Here is a 20,800-nt window from a genome sequence, read left to right as displayed (position 1 = left end):
TTATGTTTGTGGTCGAAACGTGACAAAATGTGGAAAAGTTCAAGGGGTATGAACACTTTTGCAAGCCACTGTATCATAGACAAATGTCTTAATCTTATTGCAAATTAGAAATGGAGTTGTTGAGATAAAGGGCATGATAATGTTTATGTATCCTAAATAAATAGGACATTTATTTTCTTAATTTCCCCAATACCAATAGCAGAACTGTTAATGTTGGCGCTTATCAATACTACAGTCTTTAATTTAGCACCAGTGCCTGTTTAATACCAGGTTTTGGTACCCATCTCTAACAGAGATAAGGTTGAAAATCAGTGAATTTCCCTTCAACAGGACAGGGAAAATCCTTCTCATCTCACCTGTACTTCCCTCCAAAATGGCTCTGACTACAGCTTGAACCCCATCAGGCTGCATCAGCCTGTCAGACAGAAGCTGACCACAGAGACGCCTCAGCCAAGTGGGAGCTGCTCCCAGAGCCACCTTGCTGATTGTGCCATGGGATCCTGCCACCGGGGCAGTCTGGAGGAGAATAAGAGCAGATGTCAAACTCGACGTAATGATGAAATGTTTCCCATATGGCACAAGTGCTCTCAAATTTGAAACTTTGAGGAGCATAAGAAAAGTAATTTAGGAGAATCCTCCTCAATTACAATTGAAATGCCCAACCCATGCTTTGGCTCTCAAGTGGAGTAGACTTGATATTTTTCTCTTTCTTTCTGTCTTCAAACAACAGATTCATTTTTGGCACATATGGTCCAATGTATGGTCTAATGTAGAACCATCCATAAAAGGACATACATGATTTGAACTCAAAACTCAGTGTTTTCTTGAGCCTATGTTGGGAGAGGTAAGACAAGAGTTATAATGTTATGTCGCATAAAAGTAATTTTTGAAATATTCTTATCATACATGCATACATCACTACCTGTTTTGGTCCACCTTGGAGGATTAGCAGTTCTTTGATAGCAATTGGCTGGTAGACTTTACCCAGAAGGCTTCTGAGGGCCTCCCTGCAGGTTTCACGTTCTTCAGTACTGATTTCCTACATTTGAAAGTCATATGAATAGGAGGGGAAAAAAAGAGAATGAAACTGATATAGAAAGCAAAGGACAGTTTAAGCCGCATTGGACTTAATCTCAACCCCATTCCCTGCCTCTTAATGTAGCCAGGATTCAGACGGCCCTTAAACTGCCCATCAGTACAAGCAAATGTGCCTTTGCCATTACCCTAAATAACGTTTTTCTTCCACATCCACACCCTCATGTTTATTTCATTGTTTTTGTTGTTGTCCTCTCCTTGTATAACATTATCTCTTTTGTTTATTTGATGCATCACACTGTAAACTATTTTTTTACTAAATGTGTTAACTGTTATTTGTTTAGAAAACAATATTACAGCCAAATTAAATACATCTAAATGACATACATCCAAATCAAGGAGGTAAAAAGTAAACTGGGGTAAAATCTTCCCATACCAGCTTTAATGTGGTTCCGTGCCCCAATCTGGCAAGAGCATATTAAAAGAAGCTGGAGGTATAGTCTAAATAAATGCAAAACACACTCAACTATTACATTATATAATAAACCCAAACTTCATGTTACTCGTTCAAGTAGAAACAAAGAAAAAATAAGCGTAATAACAGATTGGTTACCTTTTCTTGATTAGTGCTGCCTCTGTTAGACTGGTGTGGCCTATAGCCCAGCTGGCACAGAGCTGCTATTACATCCCCCAAGTGTCGTGTGAAGATCAGTGTGGCAAAAGATGCCAGCTCTGCCATCTGCAACAGGACATTTGTGATGACCAGTAGGCGGCGTTCAACTGCAGGTACTATGTCACCATGGACCAACCCTTCCACCATTGCCCCAAATGCAGATCTGCGCCGCAGTGGCACACCAACCCCTGGTGCCAAGTAAGGGCAGAGTCCCAGAGAGATCACAAACTGCAGAGCTGCCCCAATTGTCTTCTGTTGGCTTACACTAAGGACATCTGGAGCTAAGGGTGGGGCCATCTCTGGAGTATGTAGTTTAGGACCCGCAGGAGCAGAGCTCTGGTTGAAGAGTTCCAGCTGGACAGTAAGATGTTGTGCTAAGGCAAGGAGCAGGAGGAGGCACTCTTGAACAAAGCTCCATGTTGTGTCTCCTGTGTCAATACAGAACCAGGCCGCCTGAGCTCTCGTCTCCTCCCTCAGCTTCCTAACATCTTCAAATCTCTTTTCACTCTTTAATTGCTCCAGTAACATGGCTTGATTGGCCTGCAGTGCTGCCATAACTGCCTTCTGCTGTGAGGATTGAGCATCATGTGTGGAGACCTCTGGTAAATACAATACAAAAAATATTGAGTCTTAAGTAATGCCTCAATGATTCTGTACAAGTGAAATCTTTTTTGAAGAATCAATGAACATTCGTACTCTGTCTTACGATACCCTTGATGGGTCTTGAGTCATCAAGCAAAATTCGATGCAAAGAAAACACTATAGAGCAACAAAGAAAGCTGAATCAGTTCATCTGGACACATTTATTGAGAGAGAAACGTTTCATCACTCACCTAAGTGACCTCTTCGTTCTCAACTGACTGCAGGTACCCCCACCCTTATAAACAACACAGTGGCATAACAACCGAAATCAACGATCAGTTTCATATGCAAACTGCCGTGATCATTAACTAGAGTTTCAATGGCAATGTGTACTATTCACAGAGGATTTGGGAATGGTTGCAATCACAGCATTGTAAGATGGCAACAGATGTACTCTTAGTCCCCCCCCCCCCCGGTTCAGTATGGTCGTTCCCTCTTCACACAGATGACCTCTTTGACTCCCCATTGTTTACAAGGGTAGGGATACCTGCAGTCAGTTGAGAATCGTTGTGTCCAGATGAATTGACTCAACTTTCTTAGATATTCTTACCTGGACTATTAAGCATGTGTAAAGACACTATAGAGCAACATGGGCAGGTGGATCAAGCCGTACTCTTTGGTTAAATAATGGTGGGGGTGTAACAAGGTGTTTCATTACAGTTACATTACATTACAGTCATTTAGCCGACGCTTAATGTAGGAAATCAGGACAACTACTAGTCGTCAGAGGTCATAAGTGCATCTTCTCTCTAAACAAGCATCTAAGAGCAAAACCAGTGCTAAAGTAAAAGTGCAAGAATTTTTTTTTTTTTATGAGTGAATACAACAAGAGCTAAGCGCAAGTAACAGGGTAATAGTTCTTGAAGAGGTAAGTTTTCAACCTGTGCCGAAAGATGGGCAGCGACTCTGCTGTCCTGACATTAGTGGGGAGTTCATTCCACCACTGTGGGGCCAGGACAGAAAAGAGCCGTAACCGGGTTGATCGGCAGCAGGGGCCTCTGAGTGATGGGGCAACCAGGTGTCCCAAGGCAGCAGAGTGAAGTGGTTGGGCGGGGGTATAGGGCTTGACCATGGCCTGGAGATAGGAAGGAGCTGTTCCTTTCACTGCCCTGAAGGCTAGCACCAGAGTCTTAAACTGGATGCGAGCAGCTACTTGGAGCCAGTGTAGGGACATGAGAAGGGGAGTTGTGTGGGAGAACTTAGGGCAGTTGAACACCAGACGAGCTGCAGCTTTCTGAACAAGCTCCAGAGGTCTGATGGCCGATGCCGGGGCGCCAGCAAAGAGGGAGTTGCCGTAGTACAGCCGGGAGATGACCAGAGCCTGGATGAGCACCTGTGCCGCGACAATACCCTTAGTAGTTCATTGTGCTTAAGCTCACATTATCATCTGCTGCCTATTGTGTTGGCGGTAATTGCAAATAATTGATCAGTCAGACAACGAGTACTGAAACACGTTTTGAAGGGCCTAGAAATTGACGTTTTCTGTCCGGCTACAGTGATTTGTACATCCAAACTGGGGCGCCGCTCCCATAACGCGCATCACGCACTGTGCATAGGGCACCAACTGCCGGAGGGGGCACCAGAATTATTTATTTATTTATAATTTTCATAATGATTAATTATTTAAATTTAAGATGAAGAACAATTATAATTGGTATCATAAGACCATTATAGGTAATACAAAGATATACATATTTCCCTGAAATAATAAAATGAATTATGGTGCCCTCCCCTCCTTCTTCCTATGGTCTGTGCGATTGCACCTAACAAACTCAAGCCTGGCGCTAACTTACACATTAGCTACACACTATGGCTTCAATATGGCAACAGGAGTCGGGAGCAGAGAAGCAAAAAAAGATGAAGCAGCGGGATGACACTCGTGCATCACGAACAGGTATGTTTTCGAAATGTTAATTCTTAAAATACTGTAAAGTGCTTAAATGTTAGCCTTGGAATGCATAACATACATAGCCTAATGGTAGGACACATCTTGAGGCAACCAGCTTTCTGAAGTTAGCAAGCTAAAGATTTTTTTTCCCCTGGAGGGTTTGTGGGGGTGGGGGTGTTGCTGGTAGTTTGTGCACCGCCACACGGCGGGGGGGGGCACCCAAATAGCTAGCAGCGGCCCTGCATCCAAAATATTCTTTAAAACAGAAGAAGCCCTCGAGATGCATGGAAAGATGTTGCAAAACCAACCACAGCTAAAACTGAATCAGGAGATGCATTTTTTTTCTTACGTCCAACAATGATATTACACTATTACACCTCAGTATTATTGCTATTTCAACCAGACATGTTACACAATTTGCTAAAATAAAGTAACAATTGAAACAAAATTATTCTGCACTCTTATTGTGTTTATTATATATTAAAATACCAATATAGTCTTATTACACACAGACAGAACCTGCTAACATTACGTTTATCGTTTCTGCATATTAGAATATTGTGCCGTTAGCCTTCGTTGACCAAACTTAAATGTGTAGCTGCTTACCGCCGACAACTTTCGTCAGGAGATTTAACGCAGAGATGAAAGCTGAAGTCTCTGCCATTATTCGTTGGTATTATTCGTTGGTAAGTGAAAATTACACAGACAGCAGGTCAAACTGGGGAGTTTTAAAACACATTAAAATTACAGATCAGCGTTGGAGACGTTTGCTAAAAAACATCATCTGCTCGTCGCTTACGTTTTACGTCATGACGCATTCTCCCAGGATTCGCTGATTCGGACAGCCGTCACTCTTCAACCAATGGCATCAGTCGAAGACTTGCAAAGGCTAATGACGTTTTAAAACAAGGAGCAGACGTCAGCAGCGATCCGAACGCATGCTCTCGAGAGGAAGATGATATAGGTTTAGATTAGGTTTTACGTTGGAGAATAGCCCAGGCGTACATGACGTCACTGTGATTGCATTTCGTGTTGGTAAACCGGCTCAGCTCCATTCTTCCCAATGTCTTCTGTGATTTTTTTTTCTCACTGAGATTTACTCACATCCGTCTTTACGTTGCGTTAGGAGATTGTGAAACAATTTAATGGTTTTGAATTATTATTATTAGTATTAATAATAATAATAATAATAATAAAGGGGGGGTCCTCTTCAAGCACTACCCAGGGGGTGAAGTAAATAAATTCGGCTACTGAACACTGTGAAGGCTCTTTGCTGTAAATCAGCACGACAAAACTGTTACAAGATTAGCGACTAACAGGGAAAAATGTGTGCACAAAAAGTCAAAGTAATGGGTCAAGTTAGAAATTTATTTTCCTTTGTGTTTTAACATTTTCTCTTTGTTTTTTTTTGGGGTTTTTTTTGCTTCAAGAGTGCAACTATACTGTACTGTTCATCAATTCCACAGAAACTGCCTCCAAGATATCATCACAGATAGATAGATAAATAAATAAATAAATAAATAAATGAATGAATGGAAAAATAAATAAATATTATCTTGCTGAGAAGAAAGCTCGTCAAATGTTCAAAAGGCTTCGTCTTGACTACGCATTTGTATCCGGTGGATTTAGTTACAAATGTTAAAACATTTCAAAAGCGAAACAATAAATAAGTTAACATCATTAAATAAATAGTTTAAAATATAAATATAATACAATGGTTCTTTTTTTCTCTAATGAAAAAGACATCGATCCACTCGCAGTAAGCAAGCTGGTGTGTAGTATGACAACATTATATGAGAGATGAACAGAATAAGCCCTTTACCAACAGGCTTACACAACGCAAGCCATTCGCTTGTGAGAACTAAGTGCATTTTAGAACAAACACAACATGGAGTGAAACGCGCCACTACAGATGGTCTATATTAAAAAAAAAAACTGCCCTCTATGAGAGGATCTTTGCCCTTACGCAGGTGCAGCCGATCGCCACATCTTCCGACACCGGTACCAGGCGGTACTTCTTCCCGTCCTCACACAGCTCCTTTCTGAGGACCACCCTACTCTGCTTCAGGGGCACAGAGTTATAGTCCATACTTTCTGCTCGGGGACTCTTCTCTCTGCTTATGATGCATCCTTTGCAAAGGCACTGAGCGACGGCGAGCGTCCGTGGGAATCGGTCCTCCTTCGTTTCATAACTGTAAGAAATAATAATAAACATCTTAACTCATTAATCTTCAGCCGAAATGTGAAAGGAAATGTTTACATCAGATCCTGCAAATTACCAAGAATCCCAATTTCAAGTTTACTGCCGCGTGCAATGTGAAATAGCGCTGGTGTGAAAAAAATAAAAACAACCTTGCGCGAGTAGCGAATATGATTGAACGGGAGGGAGAGTTGACGTACATGTACCGCCAGGGGGAGAGAGAGCGGCTGCTGATATCAGCTGCGTGTCGGTACAGCTCCACCGGACACGGTGCCGGAGTGTCAGGCTGGTGAACGTGGGCCGGTCGGTACGGTTGATGGTAATGTGTGGTAAGCTTCCTTTCAGCTTTCTCCTGCAGTTCCTCTTCATCATAACACGGAGACTTGGACGAAACAGGGATGAAAAGAAGTCCAAATAAGATAACCTGCAAAAACGATAAAACGAATTCAGTGAATATAGCACAGGCAGAAAACTCCAGAAAAAAAAGGGGGGGGGGGACAGCAACTGAAGATTGACAATTAAATTATTGCTTTTTCAAAACTGTGCCACTCAATCCAGTCTCTTCCATATACTCACCAGTATTTTGTATAGACCCAACATGCCCATGTTGTGTAGGACTTCTGTGTTGCTGCTAACCAAGGGGATTTGCTTTAGTTATCTTTATGCTCAGGTGCCATATTTATAGGTTACAGCGTACCTGGGAAAAACCGACAGCATGAGGAAATGGAAACGACAATATTCATTCAGTTCCCTCACTTCCTCTTTTCCTAAGTGAGAGTGGGTTGGTGTCAAATCCAGTCAACCAACTCTGCACAGGCCAAAAATATTGCGTCACTTAACAGACACCCTGCATAATCTTACTTCACTGAGGACTCACACCTCACGGCAAATTACAAAAAGTACTAATGTCAATTAAAATTTTAATTTCAGACAGATTCTACAAAGCTGATTAATTTATGATGCGTTATTTGAGATGGGTTGATCAATATGTTGCGAGAATACGTTTGGAGTACAAAATATCAGGTATCCAACATTTGGACCCAATGTGACTTATCACTTATGTAACGTCTGTGTGAATAATTTGTTATATGCCATCTATCTCACTATCTCTCTCTGTCTCTCTATCTATCTATCTATCTATCTATCTATCTATCTATCTATCTATCTATCTATCTATCTATCTATCTATCTATCTATCTATCTATCTATCTATCTATCTATCTATCTATCTATCTATCTATCTATCTATCTATCTATCTATCTATCTATCTATCTATCTATCTATCTATCTATCTATCTATCTATCTATCTATCTATCTATCTATCTATCTATCTATCTATCTATCTATCTATCTATCTATCTATCTATCTATCTATCTATCTATCTATCTATCTGTCTGTCTGTCTGTCTGTCTGTCTGTCTGTCTATCTATCTATCTATCTATCTATCTATCTATCTATCTATCTATCTATCTATCTATCTATCTATCAGTCTGTCTGTCTGTCTGTCTGTCTGTCTGTCTGTCTGTCTGTCTGTCTGTCTGTCTGTCTGTCTGTCTGTCTGTCTGTCTGTCTGTCTGTCTGTCTGTCTGTCTGTCTGTCTGTCTGTCTATCTATCTATCTATCTATCTATCTATCTATCTATCTATCTATCTATCTATCTATCTATCTATCTATCTATCTATCTATCTATCTATCTATCTATCTATCTATCTATCTATCTATCTATCTATCTATCTATCTGTCTGTCTGTCTGTCTGTCTGTCTGTCTACACGTTAGTAAAAAGATAGAGCAAAGGCCAGTAGATTGGCTGAGGAGTGCTACTTCACAAATGCAAGTATCAAAAGGACAGGTGCTGTTTGGATCCAAGGACATATCATGACACCAGAAAAGGGGGGGGGTTAGACTTGTATTTTGCTTTGAGATCAGTAAGTCATAACCAAAAAATACCAACACACACTGCTTTGCAAAAATAAAAAAATCCTTTAAAATAATGCGGTTGAAACGTAGGTGCTGAGCCCATTTATTTTCTTTTCTTTCTTTCTTTATTTCATTTCTTTCTTATTTTTGTCTCAAGACAATAAGATGGTTGGATAAATTTAAAGCACATTTCCATGTATGCAACCAACTGTATAGGTAATACAAAATGTAACTGATGACTGTAAAAGTGTGTATATCCATTCAATTGAAGAAACAAAATGACCATATTCTATTATCCATCCACCCATCCATTATTCAAACTGCTTATCCTGCTATCAGGGTCGCAGGGATGCTGGAGCCTATCCCAGCAGTCATTGGTCGGCAGGCAGGGAGACACCCTGGACAGGCCGCCAGGCCATCACAGGGCCAACACACACACACACACACACACACACACACACACACACACACACACACACATACACACACACACACACACACACACGTCGGGACAATTTAGTATGGCCGATTCACCTGACCTACATGTCTTTGGACTGGGAGGAAACCGGAGCACCCGGAGGAAACCCAAGCAGACATGAGGAGAACATGCAAACTCCACACAGAGGACGACCCGGGATGACCCCCCGGGGCTCAAACCCAGGACCTTCTTGCTGTGAGGCGACCGCGCTAACCACTGCACCACTATACCCATATTCTGTTATGTTCCATTCTATTCTACTTTTCCTGCACTGAGTGGTTATACTCAGTCTCTGGACAAACAGGACAGACCAACCAGCAAATCATACACAAAATAATGACCATAAATCAAACCAACAATCAAAATGGGATGAAAATTAGAGATGAATTTGAATTTTGGTGTTGACGGACCCAGTGTATTGATAATCGCAAACTCATTCTCAGTTACACTGCATTAATTTGTATGTTTTATAGCACTTTATGACAATCTTGTGGTGCCACAAGCATAACGTGTAACATGATTTAGGGTGAGACAAAGAAAAAATGTACTATTCAACTCTATCTTATTCCTATCTTTCATCGACTTTCAGGAATCACAGATTCATACACTGATCTAAGATTTTCTTCAAGGTTGTGGTTTGAGTCTAGCTGGAAGTAAAGTATCTTTAAAGCAGTCACTCCATGAAACCGAAATCTACTACTGCTACTTTCGGCTGCTCCCGTTAGGGGTCGCCACAGTGCATAATCTGTTTCCATTTCTTCCTGTCCTCTGCATCTTCCTCTGTCACACCAGCCACCTGCATGCACTCCCTCACAACATCCATGAACCTCTTCTTTGGCCTTGCTCTTTTGCTCTTCCCTGGCAGCTCCATATTCGGCATCCTTCTCCTAATATACCCAGCATCTCTCCTCCACACATGTCCAAGCCATCGCAATCTTGCCTCTCTTGCTTTGTCTCCAAACCATCCAACCCGAGCTGTTCCTCTAATATACTCGTTCCTAATCCTGTCCTTCTTTGTCACTCACAACGAAAATCTTAGCATCTTCAACTCTGCCACCTCCAGCTCCGCCTCCTGTCTTTTCATCAATGCCACTGTCTCCAAACCATATAACATAGCTGGTCTCACAACCATCTTGTAAACCTTCCCTTTAACTCTTGCTGGTACCCTTCTGTCGCAAATCACTCCGGACACTCTTCCTCACCCACTCCACCCTGCCGGCACTCTCTTCTTCACCTCTCTTCTGCACTCCCCATTACTTTGGACAGTTGACCCCAAGTATTTAAACTTGTATGCCTTTGTCATTTCTACTCCTTGCATCCTAACCATACCACTGTCCTCCCTCTCATTCACACATATGTATTCCATCTTGCTCCTACTGATTTTCATTTCTCTTCTCTCCAGCGCATACCTCCACCTCTCCAAGCTCTTCTCAACCTGCACCCTACTCTCACTACAGATCACAATGTCATCCGCAAACATCATAGTCCACGGAGACTCCTGCCTGATCTCATTCGTCAACCTGTCCATCACCATTGCAAACAAGAAAGGGTTCAGAGCCAATCCTTGATGTAATCCCACCTCCACCTTGAACACATCTGTCATTCCAACTGCACACCTCACCACTGTCACACTTCCCTCATACATGTCCTGCACCACGCCTACATACTTTTCTGCAACTCCTGACTTCCTCATACAATACCACACCTCCTCTCTCAGCACCCTGTCATATGCGTTCTCTAAATCCACAAAGACACAATGCAACTCTTTCTGGCCTTCTCTATACTTCTCCATCAACATTTTCAAGGCAAACATTGCATCTGTAGCACTCTTTCGTGGCATGAAACCATACTGCTGCTTGCTAATCATCACCTCTCCTCTTAACATAGCTTCTATTACTCTTTCCCATATCTTCATTCTGTCGCTGGTCAACTTTTTTTTTGGATCAACTCCATGAAACTGAAATATTGACCTAAAATTACATCATTTATTTGTTTGGATAACATCATATTGCAGCAATGATAAGGTGTTGCAACATATGAAAGCCAGATCCATGAAAAGGCTCCTCACAATAATGTAGCTATATTGCCAGGTTTATCTTTGATAGTAGTTCTGTTAAATTTAATAGTGGCACTTTGAATAAATCAAATCAATTTTAATTGTATAGCCCAATATCACAAATTACAAATTTGCCTCAGTGGGCTTAATAGCAACACAACATCCTGTCCTTAGATCCTCTCATCAGATAAGGAACAACTCCCTAAAAAAAAAACCTTTAACAGGGAGAAAAAATAGAAAGAAACCTCAGGGAGAACAACAGATGAGGGATCTCTCTCCCAAGATGAACAGCGTGCAATAGATGTTGTGTTTACGCAATTTACATAATACAACATTGAAAGAGGATAACAGAATTATAATGGACTTATAAAATTTATGAAGAATATGATGCACAGGATGCCAAGCAGTGTCCAGATGCCATCGGAACAGTCCAGGACCCAAGCCACGCGACCAGCATCATCATGTAAAAAAAAAAATTATGTGAGGAGTGGAATGGCAGGCAGCATCCAAGTGGCAACCACCATCACCAAGGAGACCTGAGAGGAGAAACGACTGCACATGCACAAAAGGGAGACTCACATGACACCATTCAAACACAGAAAAAGAGAAAGAAGACATCATTCAGAGAGAGAGAGAAAAGACATGTGAGAGAAGAGAACAGTTTAAAATAGTCATTAGTCATAATCAATTAAGTCATCAACTAGTCATAATCTATACTTTATAATCTCGTCGGCAGAGCAGTGGTTGGTAAATTCATTAAGACAGAAAACCAACCCGCCATGCAGTACAGGTTGTGAAGCACTCAACTTAAAGGCAACTAATTGTAAGCTAAGGCAAAAAGATGAGTTTTAAGTTTGGATTTAAAGGACTCAACAGACTCTGATTGTCTGATGGCAGCAGGGAGGTTATTCCACAAGAAGGGAGCCCGATAGGAAAAGGCCCTGCCACCAGCTGACTTCTTTTTAACTTTGGGTACACACAGGAGCCCTGTATTTTGAGAACGAAGAGCTCGAGATGGAATGTACGGTTTAAGGAAATCAGACAGGTAAGATGGGGCAAGCCCATTTAGGATTTTATAAGTCAGGAGAAGCACCTTGTATTCTGATCTAACATGGATAGGAAGCCAATGAAGGGAGGCAAGAATTGGTGTAATATGGTCAAATTTCCTAGTTTTAGTTAGGATTCTAGCAGCAGCATTCTGAGCCATCTGAAGACTTTTAGTACTAGAACGTGGCAGACCTGAAAACAGAATATTACAGTAATCAAGTCTGGATGAAACAAATGCATGTATTACAGTCTCTGCGTCAGCCATGGAGAGAAAAGACCGAATTTTAGCTATGTTACGTAAGTGAAAAAAAGGTAGTCTTGGTGATTTCTTTAATGTGCTTCACAAAGGAAAGGCTGGGATCAAACATAAAACCAAGATTTTTGGCTGCCACATTTTGTGAAACCACAGAGTTGTCAATTGTTATTGTTACTTGATCAAATTGGTGTCTGTGTCTAGCAGGGCCAATGACCAGCATCTTGATTTTATCCTAATTTAAAAGCAGAAATTTAAGTGACATCCAGTTTTTCACAGTAGCCAAGCAGGCCTCTAAGTTAGTCCTTTGAGTATGATCATCAGCCCTTATAGGCACATACAGCTGAGTATCATCAGCATAGCAATGGAAATTTATTCCATAACTGCGTATAATCTGGCCAAGAGGTGTAATGTAAAGAGAGAAAATTAGAGGGCCAAGAACTGAGCCCTGAGGCACACCATATTTAATGTCAGAAAATTTTGATATAACATTACTATAGCAGACAGAATGTGTTCTTCCAGACAAGTAGGACTTAAGCCAAGAGAGAGCTAAGCAAGAGACACCAAAAATTACAATTTAATCTATCTAATAGTATACAGTGATCAGTGGCATCAAAGGCTACACTGAGGTCCAGTAGTAGAAGCACAGAAGTGGAATCAGAGTCGATAGCTAGTAAAAGATCATTCACCACTCTGGTCACAGCAGTTTCGGTGGAGTGACAGGGCCTGAAAGCCGACTGCAAAGGGTTCATATAGATGGTTTTCTATTATATGGGTCAAAAGTTGTTGATACACAACTCTCTATAGTACTTTAGAGAAGAATGGAAGATTAGAGACTGGTCGATAGTTATTAAGAGACGCTGGATTGAGGTGGCTAAGGTAAGGATCGTGGTGGCTAAGAAGAAGTCGGGGGGCCTGTGTGTCTGCGTCGATCTACGTGCAGTAAATAAGGCAGTGGTCCCTGATAAGTATCCACTGCCCACCTCAGAAGAACTCACTGCTCAGTTCTATGGCTCTGAGGTGTTCTCCAAGCTCGACCTCAGACAGGGGTACTTACAGGTGCCCCTCCACCCCAGCAGCCGAAACCTCACAGCCTTTGTGACACATGCAGGAGCGTTTCGCTACACCAGGATGCCTTTCGGTCTCAGCTCCGCCCCTAGCTGCTTCCAGAAAATCATGGTCTCCATGCTGGCTGGCATACTGGGCATGGCCATTTATCTGGACAATATAGTGGTACACGGGCCCACCAGTGAAATCCACGACAAGCGCCTCAACATGGTCTTCGCAGCCCTGTCCAAGCACAAGCTAACTCTCAATGCTGAGAAATGTGTCCTCTCTGTGCCAGCCATCGAGTTCGTGGGGTTCTGGCTGTCAGCGAGTGGTGTAACTCCACTACAATCCAACGTGGACGCCATTCAGGCCATCCCTGAGCCCAGCTCGGCTGCCCAGGTCGCCTCCTTCCTGGGTATGACAAGTTACTACCTGAGGTTTCTTCCCCAGTACTCTGCGACCACAGCCCCCCCTGCGCCAGCTGCTGCGTAAGGACGAGCCATGGGTGTGGTCAAAGGCATGCAGTGACGCTGTGCGTGATCTCAAGACTCAACTGACTTCACCGCCAGTGTTGGCTCACTTTGACATCTCCAGCTCCACCTTTGTGACCTGTGACACATCAGCCACAGCGAGAGGGGCTTTGCTGTCTCAAACCCAGAATGGTGTGGAGAAGCCCATCGCCTTCGCCTCCCGTGCCCTCAACCTGACCGAGCAGCGGTACTCCGTGGGTGAGGGTGAGGGGTTAGCCTGTATCTGGGCTTGTGAAAGGTGGCACCTCTACCTCTATGGCCGCTCCTTCACCCTCAGGACAGATCACCAGGCCCTGACAGTGCTGCTGTCCACATCTGGGACAGGCCACAAACCCCTGAGGTTGCACCGCTGGTCTGACCGCCTCCGCCAGTACAACTTCAGCCTGCAGTTCACCCCAGGCAGAGACAATGTTGTCGCCGACCTGCTCTCTCGCTCTGTCTCCACCCCAGCTCCACAGACGGACACTGACTGTGTGGAAAAGGACATTGTCCAAATGCTACACACACCCCTTCAGGCCACTCTCTCTCTGCAGAAGCTGAGGGCAGCCTCCGAACAGGACCCTGTCCTCTCCCAGCTCCGCACCTACATCCAGAACGGCTGGCCTCACAAGGTCCCAGAGGAGCTGGCTGCGTTCGCCCGAGTCAGACAAGAGCTCTCCTGCTGGAACGACACCTGCGTGGCACGTGGGTTTTGCACAGTGGTCCCAGATGCTCTCCGTGCGCGTGTTTTGAATATGGCGCATGAAGGCCACCTGGGCATTGTGAAACTGAAACAGCGCTGCCGAGACCTGGTGTGGTGGCCGGGGATAGACAGAGATATTGAGGCTCTGGTGAAGGACTGTTCTGCCTGCCTTGTGAGTGGCAAGACTGGCCACCAGGCTCCCCCACCCCTGCAACCTCTCGCCTGGCCCTCTCAGCCCTGGGAACACCTGCAGTTGGACATTTGTGGTGAGATCCATGGAGTTCCCCACCACCAACGCTTCATGGTGGTCGCCTACGATCTACACTCAAAATGGCCTGAACTCACCACTTCCGGCACTGTGACCTCACAGATCATCATCGACTTCCTGGACTCTCTTTTCTCTCGCTGGGGCCTCCCAAAGACCATCACCACTGACAACGGCCCTCGGCTGGTCTCTGCTGAGTTCACTGCTTATCTCGAAAGCAAGGGCATCCGTCATATATGCACTGCGTACTACCACCCCCAGGCCAATGGCGGCGTTGAACGTTTTCACCAGTCACTGAAGAACAGCCTCAGAGCACACATGGCCCAAGGGTGCTCTTTCACGCAGGCCATCCGTCACACTCTGCTGCACTATCGGGCCACACAGCACTCGACCACAGGCGTCTCCCCAGCCTCTCTCATGCTAGGCCGGGAACTGTGCATGCCCCTTGACAGGCTCCGCCCCTCCACACCCCAGGCACCTCCCTCTGGGGTCAGAGCCTCAGTCACTCGTCAGCAGACGCGGATGAAGCAACGGTTTGACCAGTCAAAACGAACCAGGGTGCCAGACATCAATGTGTCAGACTGGGTCAGGGTCCGCAGGCCCCACAGGGACAATAAAATGGCTTCATACTGGTCCTCTCCTCTCCAAGTCACCCGTCAGCTGGACCCAGCCACTTACCTCCTCAGCGATTGCACTCGGTGGCACTCCTGTCGTCTACGGAAGGTGTCAGCTCCGCCACACACAGCTGGTGACACAACCTTAGCCATTCCCTCAGCATGGCGAGATGCCCCGGGGCTTCATGCAGCTCCTACACGGGCCCTAGACATTCCTGGGCCTCAGCTTCCCCTGCCTTCTCTCTCCCCACCTCGGCCTGCCCAGCCTCAGGCCGCCCCGCGACCTGTTCGCACACGTTTACGCCCTGGCAACCTAGAGGACTTTGTGTCAACCTTTCATGTTTGAAATCCTGCCGGGGGGGGGGGGGATGTTATGTCTGCACACATCGACAGTGCTGCATTTGATTTGGTGCTGTTCTATTGTGCTGGGATCGATTGGTGATGCCTGCGGGCTCTGGGTTGTTTGATCGGGTCTGCCTGTGATGCTGTGTCAGTCTAAATAAAGAATGCAACGTAGCGGTTGTGTCGAGCGACAGCGCTGTGTCCTGACGTGATTTCTAAATACAATAGTATTGTAACCGGTTATTTTCTTGCCCGGTGTGGGATTCGATACGGGTGTACTACACCACAAGGCGACATCACTAACCGCTCGGCTAAAAGGTCAGACCCGTTAGCTAGGGGCTAATGTGTCTTAATAGTAGTTTACAGTCGTCACCCTCTCCCGGAAGCGCGCCCTCGCGCTTTGTTATTCCCGCGCTCCGAAGAGACTTCTGAGGACCTGCACACGCTTCCGGATCCCACCGCTGCCACCAATGTAACCGGTTATTTTCTTGCCCGGTGCGGGATTCGATACGGTGTGTACTGCGCCACAAGGCGACATCACTAACCGCCCGGCTAAAGGGTCAGACCCGTTAGCTACGGGCTAATGTGTCTTATTAGTAGTTTACAGTATCAAAGACAAAAAGCAATCAAATTACTATTTTCGCTATTCAAGCAAAACTCTGACAATTTGGCTAAGCTAAAATTTAAGGCACTTGAATGTTCTTATGAAAACCACACTTGAAATAAGTTTTACATAACTCCTGGAATTTTTTACACGAAAGTGGACGTTGTCAAAATATGACAACACACTCAAGTTGGTCTGACAATGTCAAGACACATTTCCAAGTCCTAAATTCCCATTTGATCAAAATTATATCAATAAATAATATTTTTTTAAATTTATTTCTGATTTCTCCCAATTTAGTGGCCAATCGATCCCTATTTTAGTTCAAACACACCCTCGTACTGCATGCGTTCGCCAACGGCATCTCTCCGGCCGGCAGTCTCGAAGGAAACGCCTCCCCACTTTCGTAACAAGTTGAATCCAGGCCGAACCAGAGCTTTTTCCGACACACCCAGAGACGCATTCACGTGACGAACACAAGCTGACTCCGCCCCCCTCCCGAAGACAGCGTTACCAATTATCGCTGCTTCATCGAGTCCGGCCGTAGTCGGATCTGACGAGATCAGAGCGCGAACCCCAGTCCCCAGTGGGCAACTGCATCGACACGAAGCCGAAGCTTAGAACGCTACACCACCGCGGACCCTAATAAAGCATAATTGATACTAAGCAGCAGAGGTGGAAAGTAACGAAATACATTTACTCACGTTACTGTATTGAATACTTTTTTGTGTATTTTGTATTTTTTAAGTACAATTTAAAATCGGTATTTTGTATTTTACTTGAGTACGTTTTGACTCAAGTATTGTACTTAGTGACTTTATAAATCCTATCCGTTACTGAGTAAAAATAACAATTCAACCTACAGGGGAAAAATACGCGCCAGAACCATAGACAGTAAACCAATGGCCAGAACCAACAGTGACAAATGATGATGTGATTAGCACTGGCGCGTGAACATAGAGGGCGCAAGCGGACAAGCTAGGTTAGTGGGCGCGAAGTTTTTAGTTTCTAGTGCTAGAATGTAGGTCGACAAAGCAGGCACGGCCAGCGGTCGCGGTCCAGAAGACCCGGACCTAGAAATAGATGAAGCTCTAGCTGAAACATCGAAGTCTGTAGAACTAGATGCAGAAAAAAAATCCTTGGCCACATTTGAAAGATTTCTTTTTGTTCAAGCGTAGGAAAGGCAACAGCATCATCATGCAGTGCAAGATGTGCCTCCCAGCAGTGAAGTAACTGTCTGCTTTCAACAACTCCACTTCAAATCTGCAGAAGCATGTTTTGGTAAGTATTTCTGCTGTCTCATTAGTAGTTTTATTTAATATAGCCAACCCAGGCTCACCCCATTTCGTGGGCATTTTTATGCTAGCACCTGCAACCATTGACAGTAGAAGAAACCCACAGCTAGCCAGCACATTCTAATTAGCTGCTATGCTAACATAATCAAACGTGACACATCATTAAGTACCAAATGAACTCGCTCCAGCCGACAATCCGCATGCTTATCCTACTTCAAACAGATACAAAACGCGTAATGTATATTTGCAGTCTGTTTAAGTCTTTAGGATATTGGCTAAATTTGCATAACAGCTAGCCCCTGGTACTTGAGTGTGTAAAGGCTAGCTGTTAGTTGCTAGTAGTCTTGAGTGGACTCGGGAAATTAGCCTTGGTTAAATTTAGCTGCTATGAATAGTCGGTGTTACCCCGTCGAAATTGCCACGGGTTTCAATTTGACTGTGTCTTTGAATTTACAGTCAAATCAAATGTATCAACTGTGTTAACAGAGAGGGTTGTAGTGTGAGGCACTTTGCCTAACCAACATTACAGGGCACTCAGCGCTCCTCCACTATAGGCGGGGAGCTAAGGGGCCTTACCGTGCACCCTCCTTACAATCGAACGAAACCAACTTTTTTTTAAAAACGTCTGACCATGCTGAACATGTTAACAAATGTTAACATTGAAAATGTTGGGTTGCATTTCATGTTTCAGGTACTCAATGCATTTCAATGTATTTCCCTCCATTGGAAATGCATTACAATTACAGGAACATGACTCTCCATGAGCAAGGGGAAAGTGTGACATCTGTCTTTGCAAGTTTAATCACATCTAGTGATAAATGTATGGTTTTAGTGGTATTATTGGCTTTCTCTAAATAATAAAGGCCAAAATGTAAAGTCTTTCTACTCGATTTACAAGGCAAATCAAGTAGAAACACTTTAAATTTTGGTCTCTACTATTATGGAAAGCCAATAATACCACTGAAACCATACATTTTCCAAAAGCTTGTGTCCTCTAGATGTGATTAAACATGCAGAGACAGATGTCACACCTTCCCCTTGCTCGTGGAGAGCCAATGGAGGGAAATACATTGAAATGCATTGAGTACCTGAAACATGACGTGCAACCCAAAATTTTCAATGTTAACATTTGTTAACATGTTCAGCATGGTCAGACCTTTCAAAAAAAGTTGGTTTCGTTCGATTGTAAGGAGGGTGCACGACTGCACGGTAAGGCCTCGTAGCTCCCCGCCTACTAGGCAGACCCAGAAAAGATTGTTTTGACTCCTTCATATCGACGAAGAGGGATTAGATCACTAGTAGGCGATTGTTGCTCTGTGTGCATGCAAGCAGCTATGATGATTACACATGCATTGATATGTCTCCTTCCTCTGTATCATAATACTGGTAGGCTATAGAAACACATTGGCTTTTGATGTTGATTTGAAATCTCAATTTTAGCATTCAAATCCAAATCACTGATTTTGTTGGGAAGGGTGCAGCATTGTAATGCCCTCTGGATTGTGGCATATTGTGCTTACTACAATGTAATAGACAAAATGTGATGACTAAAGAAATAGAAAACTTTTATTTATCAAAGTTTTAATTTCAGTGTGTTTAATAAGCACCACATTGATTCCTCTACTGATAATACCCTTTTCTTTTTTTTCACAGAGGAAACATCCATCGAAACAGTTGGCTTTTAGCCAAGCAAAGCCAGGGAAGCGAACCCACCAAGCAAATCCACCAAGTCCAAGCAAGCAAACAAATATAAAAGATGCCATGACAGTGGGAGGCAACCGCCGTGTGCCACAAGGCAAGATCGACAAGATCATCACTAGGCTAATATGTGAGGGCCTTCATACATTTAGTTTGGTTGAACAACCTGCGTTCAAAGAACTTTTGACAACGCTAAATCCACAATGCAAGGTCATTTCCAGGCCCACTGTCTGGACAAGATTAGAGGCATCTGCCATTCAGATGAAGAAGAATGTCATGTCCCATCTCAGTAAAGTGAGCTACGTTGCCACCACTACAGATTGTTGGACTGCACACCAGCAAAGTTTTATTGGGGTGACGGGTCATTGGGTGGATGAAGAAACCTTTGAGAGGAGATCAGCTGCGCTTGCATGTAAGAGGTTAAGAGGGTCCCACACCTTTGATGTCCTTGCAGGGGCACTTGACGACATACACTGTCAGTATAGAATTAGGGGCAAAGTGGTGAGAACCACAACAGATAGTGGCTCAAGCTTCGTTAAAGCTTTTAGTGTCTTCGGAGAACGGAGCCAGTCTGAGGATGCAGAATCAGATGCTGAGTCGGACAGAGATTCAATTGATGATGCGCCCACAGCCAACTACCTGGACACATTCAGCATCCTGGAGCAAGATAATGGCCTGGAGTACCAACTTCCTACACACCAAAGGTGTGCATGCCATCTTCTCAACTTAGTTGCCACAACAGATGCTGAGATAGCAGAAAAGAAGATGGACACATACAAGAGACTATCACGTGCAGCCTTTGGGAAATGCCAAGCCATGTGGAATAATACGGGTCGTTCATACTTGGCAGCAGAAGTTGTGGAAGATCATTGCCGACTCCAGCTCATCCGACCAAATCAAACGCGGTGGAATTCAACATTCATGGCTGTGGAGAGAATCATACGGATCATACAAGAGAAAGGGGAGGAGGCAATCAGGAATATTTGTGAAGAATTCAAATTGAAAACTTAAGTTTTAATTTGCATTTCAACAGTATGAAAGTGTGAATGTGTGTTTACATACTTGAAACTTAACTTTTCCTGCTTGGTTTGCTAACAATTGTTTGTATTCTATTTATGCCAGGCTGACTCAAGCAGAAATTGCTTTCCTGACTGATTACTGCTCGGGGATGAAACCTCTGGTAAAGGCCTTGAACATACTTCAGTCAGAGACCAACACACACTTAGGGTGGCTTCTTCCAGTGATATGTCAGCTACAAGCAAAACTCAAAAGGCAGGAGACCTCATCCAAGATGTGTCTACCACTCATCAAAGCCATTCAGGATGGTGTCCAAAAGCGTTTTGGCGAGATGATGATGGACCCAGAACTGATTGCAGCAGCAATACTTCTACCGAAGTTCAAGACCACCTGGACAGAGAGGCCTGATGTCATAGAAACAGGTATGATTGCATCTTATAATAAACTGCTTTTCAACAGTTTATTGGAGATCTACTTTGTTTTATACTCAATACAATGTGGTCAGTGCTA

General features: G+C 43.9%; 2 protein-coding genes across 2 annotated transcripts in view; both read right to left on the bottom strand.

Annotated features, from left to right (window-relative positions):
* Positions 1 to 4,961, bottom strand: part of tango6 (transport and golgi organization 6 homolog (Drosophila)) — a 41,943-nt gene extending 36,982 nt beyond the window's left edge. Inside the window, exons 1-4 of the mRNA XM_056281903.1 lie at positions 4,845 to 4,961; positions 1,649 to 2,307; positions 923 to 1,039; positions 357 to 516 (exon numbers count right to left, since the gene is read on the bottom strand). Of these exons, the coding sequence (XP_056137878.1) occupies positions 357 to 516; positions 923 to 1,039; positions 1,649 to 2,307; positions 4,845 to 4,902 (994 nt within the window). The 5' untranslated portion in view covers positions 4,903 to 4,961. The remainder of the gene's footprint in view (positions 1 to 356; positions 517 to 922; positions 1,040 to 1,648; positions 2,308 to 4,844) is intronic.
* Positions 4,962 to 6,180: 1,219 nt separating this feature from the next.
* On the bottom strand, positions 6,181 to 7,086 carry il17c (interleukin 17c). The gene is made up of 3 exons (XM_056282607.1): positions 7,015 to 7,086; positions 6,639 to 6,862; positions 6,181 to 6,430 (listed from the first exon to the last, which is right to left on the bottom strand). Exons 1-3 carry the CDS (start codon positions 7,042 to 7,044, stop codon positions 6,181 to 6,183), a joined length of 504 nt encoding a protein of 167 aa, XP_056138582.1. The 5' UTR covers positions 7,045 to 7,086.
* Positions 7,087 to 20,800: the final 13,714 nt, after the last annotated feature.

This window comes from Lampris incognitus, chromosome 6 (assembly GCF_029633865.1).
Source record: "Lampris incognitus isolate fLamInc1 chromosome 6, fLamInc1.hap2, whole genome shotgun sequence".
Lineage (NCBI taxonomy): Eukaryota > Metazoa > Chordata > Actinopteri > Lampriformes > Lampridae > Lampris > Lampris incognitus.
This window is presented reverse-complemented; position numbering and strand designations above follow the sequence as displayed.

Bases quoted from the DNA above. Each gene is read 5' to 3' on its own strand.
- il17c (XM_056282607.1), bottom strand. From the start codon at position 7,044: ATGGGCATGTTGGGTCTATACAAAATACTG. The intron at 6,863-7,014 runs GTGAGTATATGG...TCGTTTTTGCAG, and splicing joins TGGGTCTATACAAAATACTG to GTTATCTTATTTGGACTTCT. The intron at 6,431-6,638 runs GTACGTCAACTC...TATTTCTTACAG, and splicing joins CTCTCCCCCTGGCGGTACAT to TTATGAAACGAAGGAGGACC.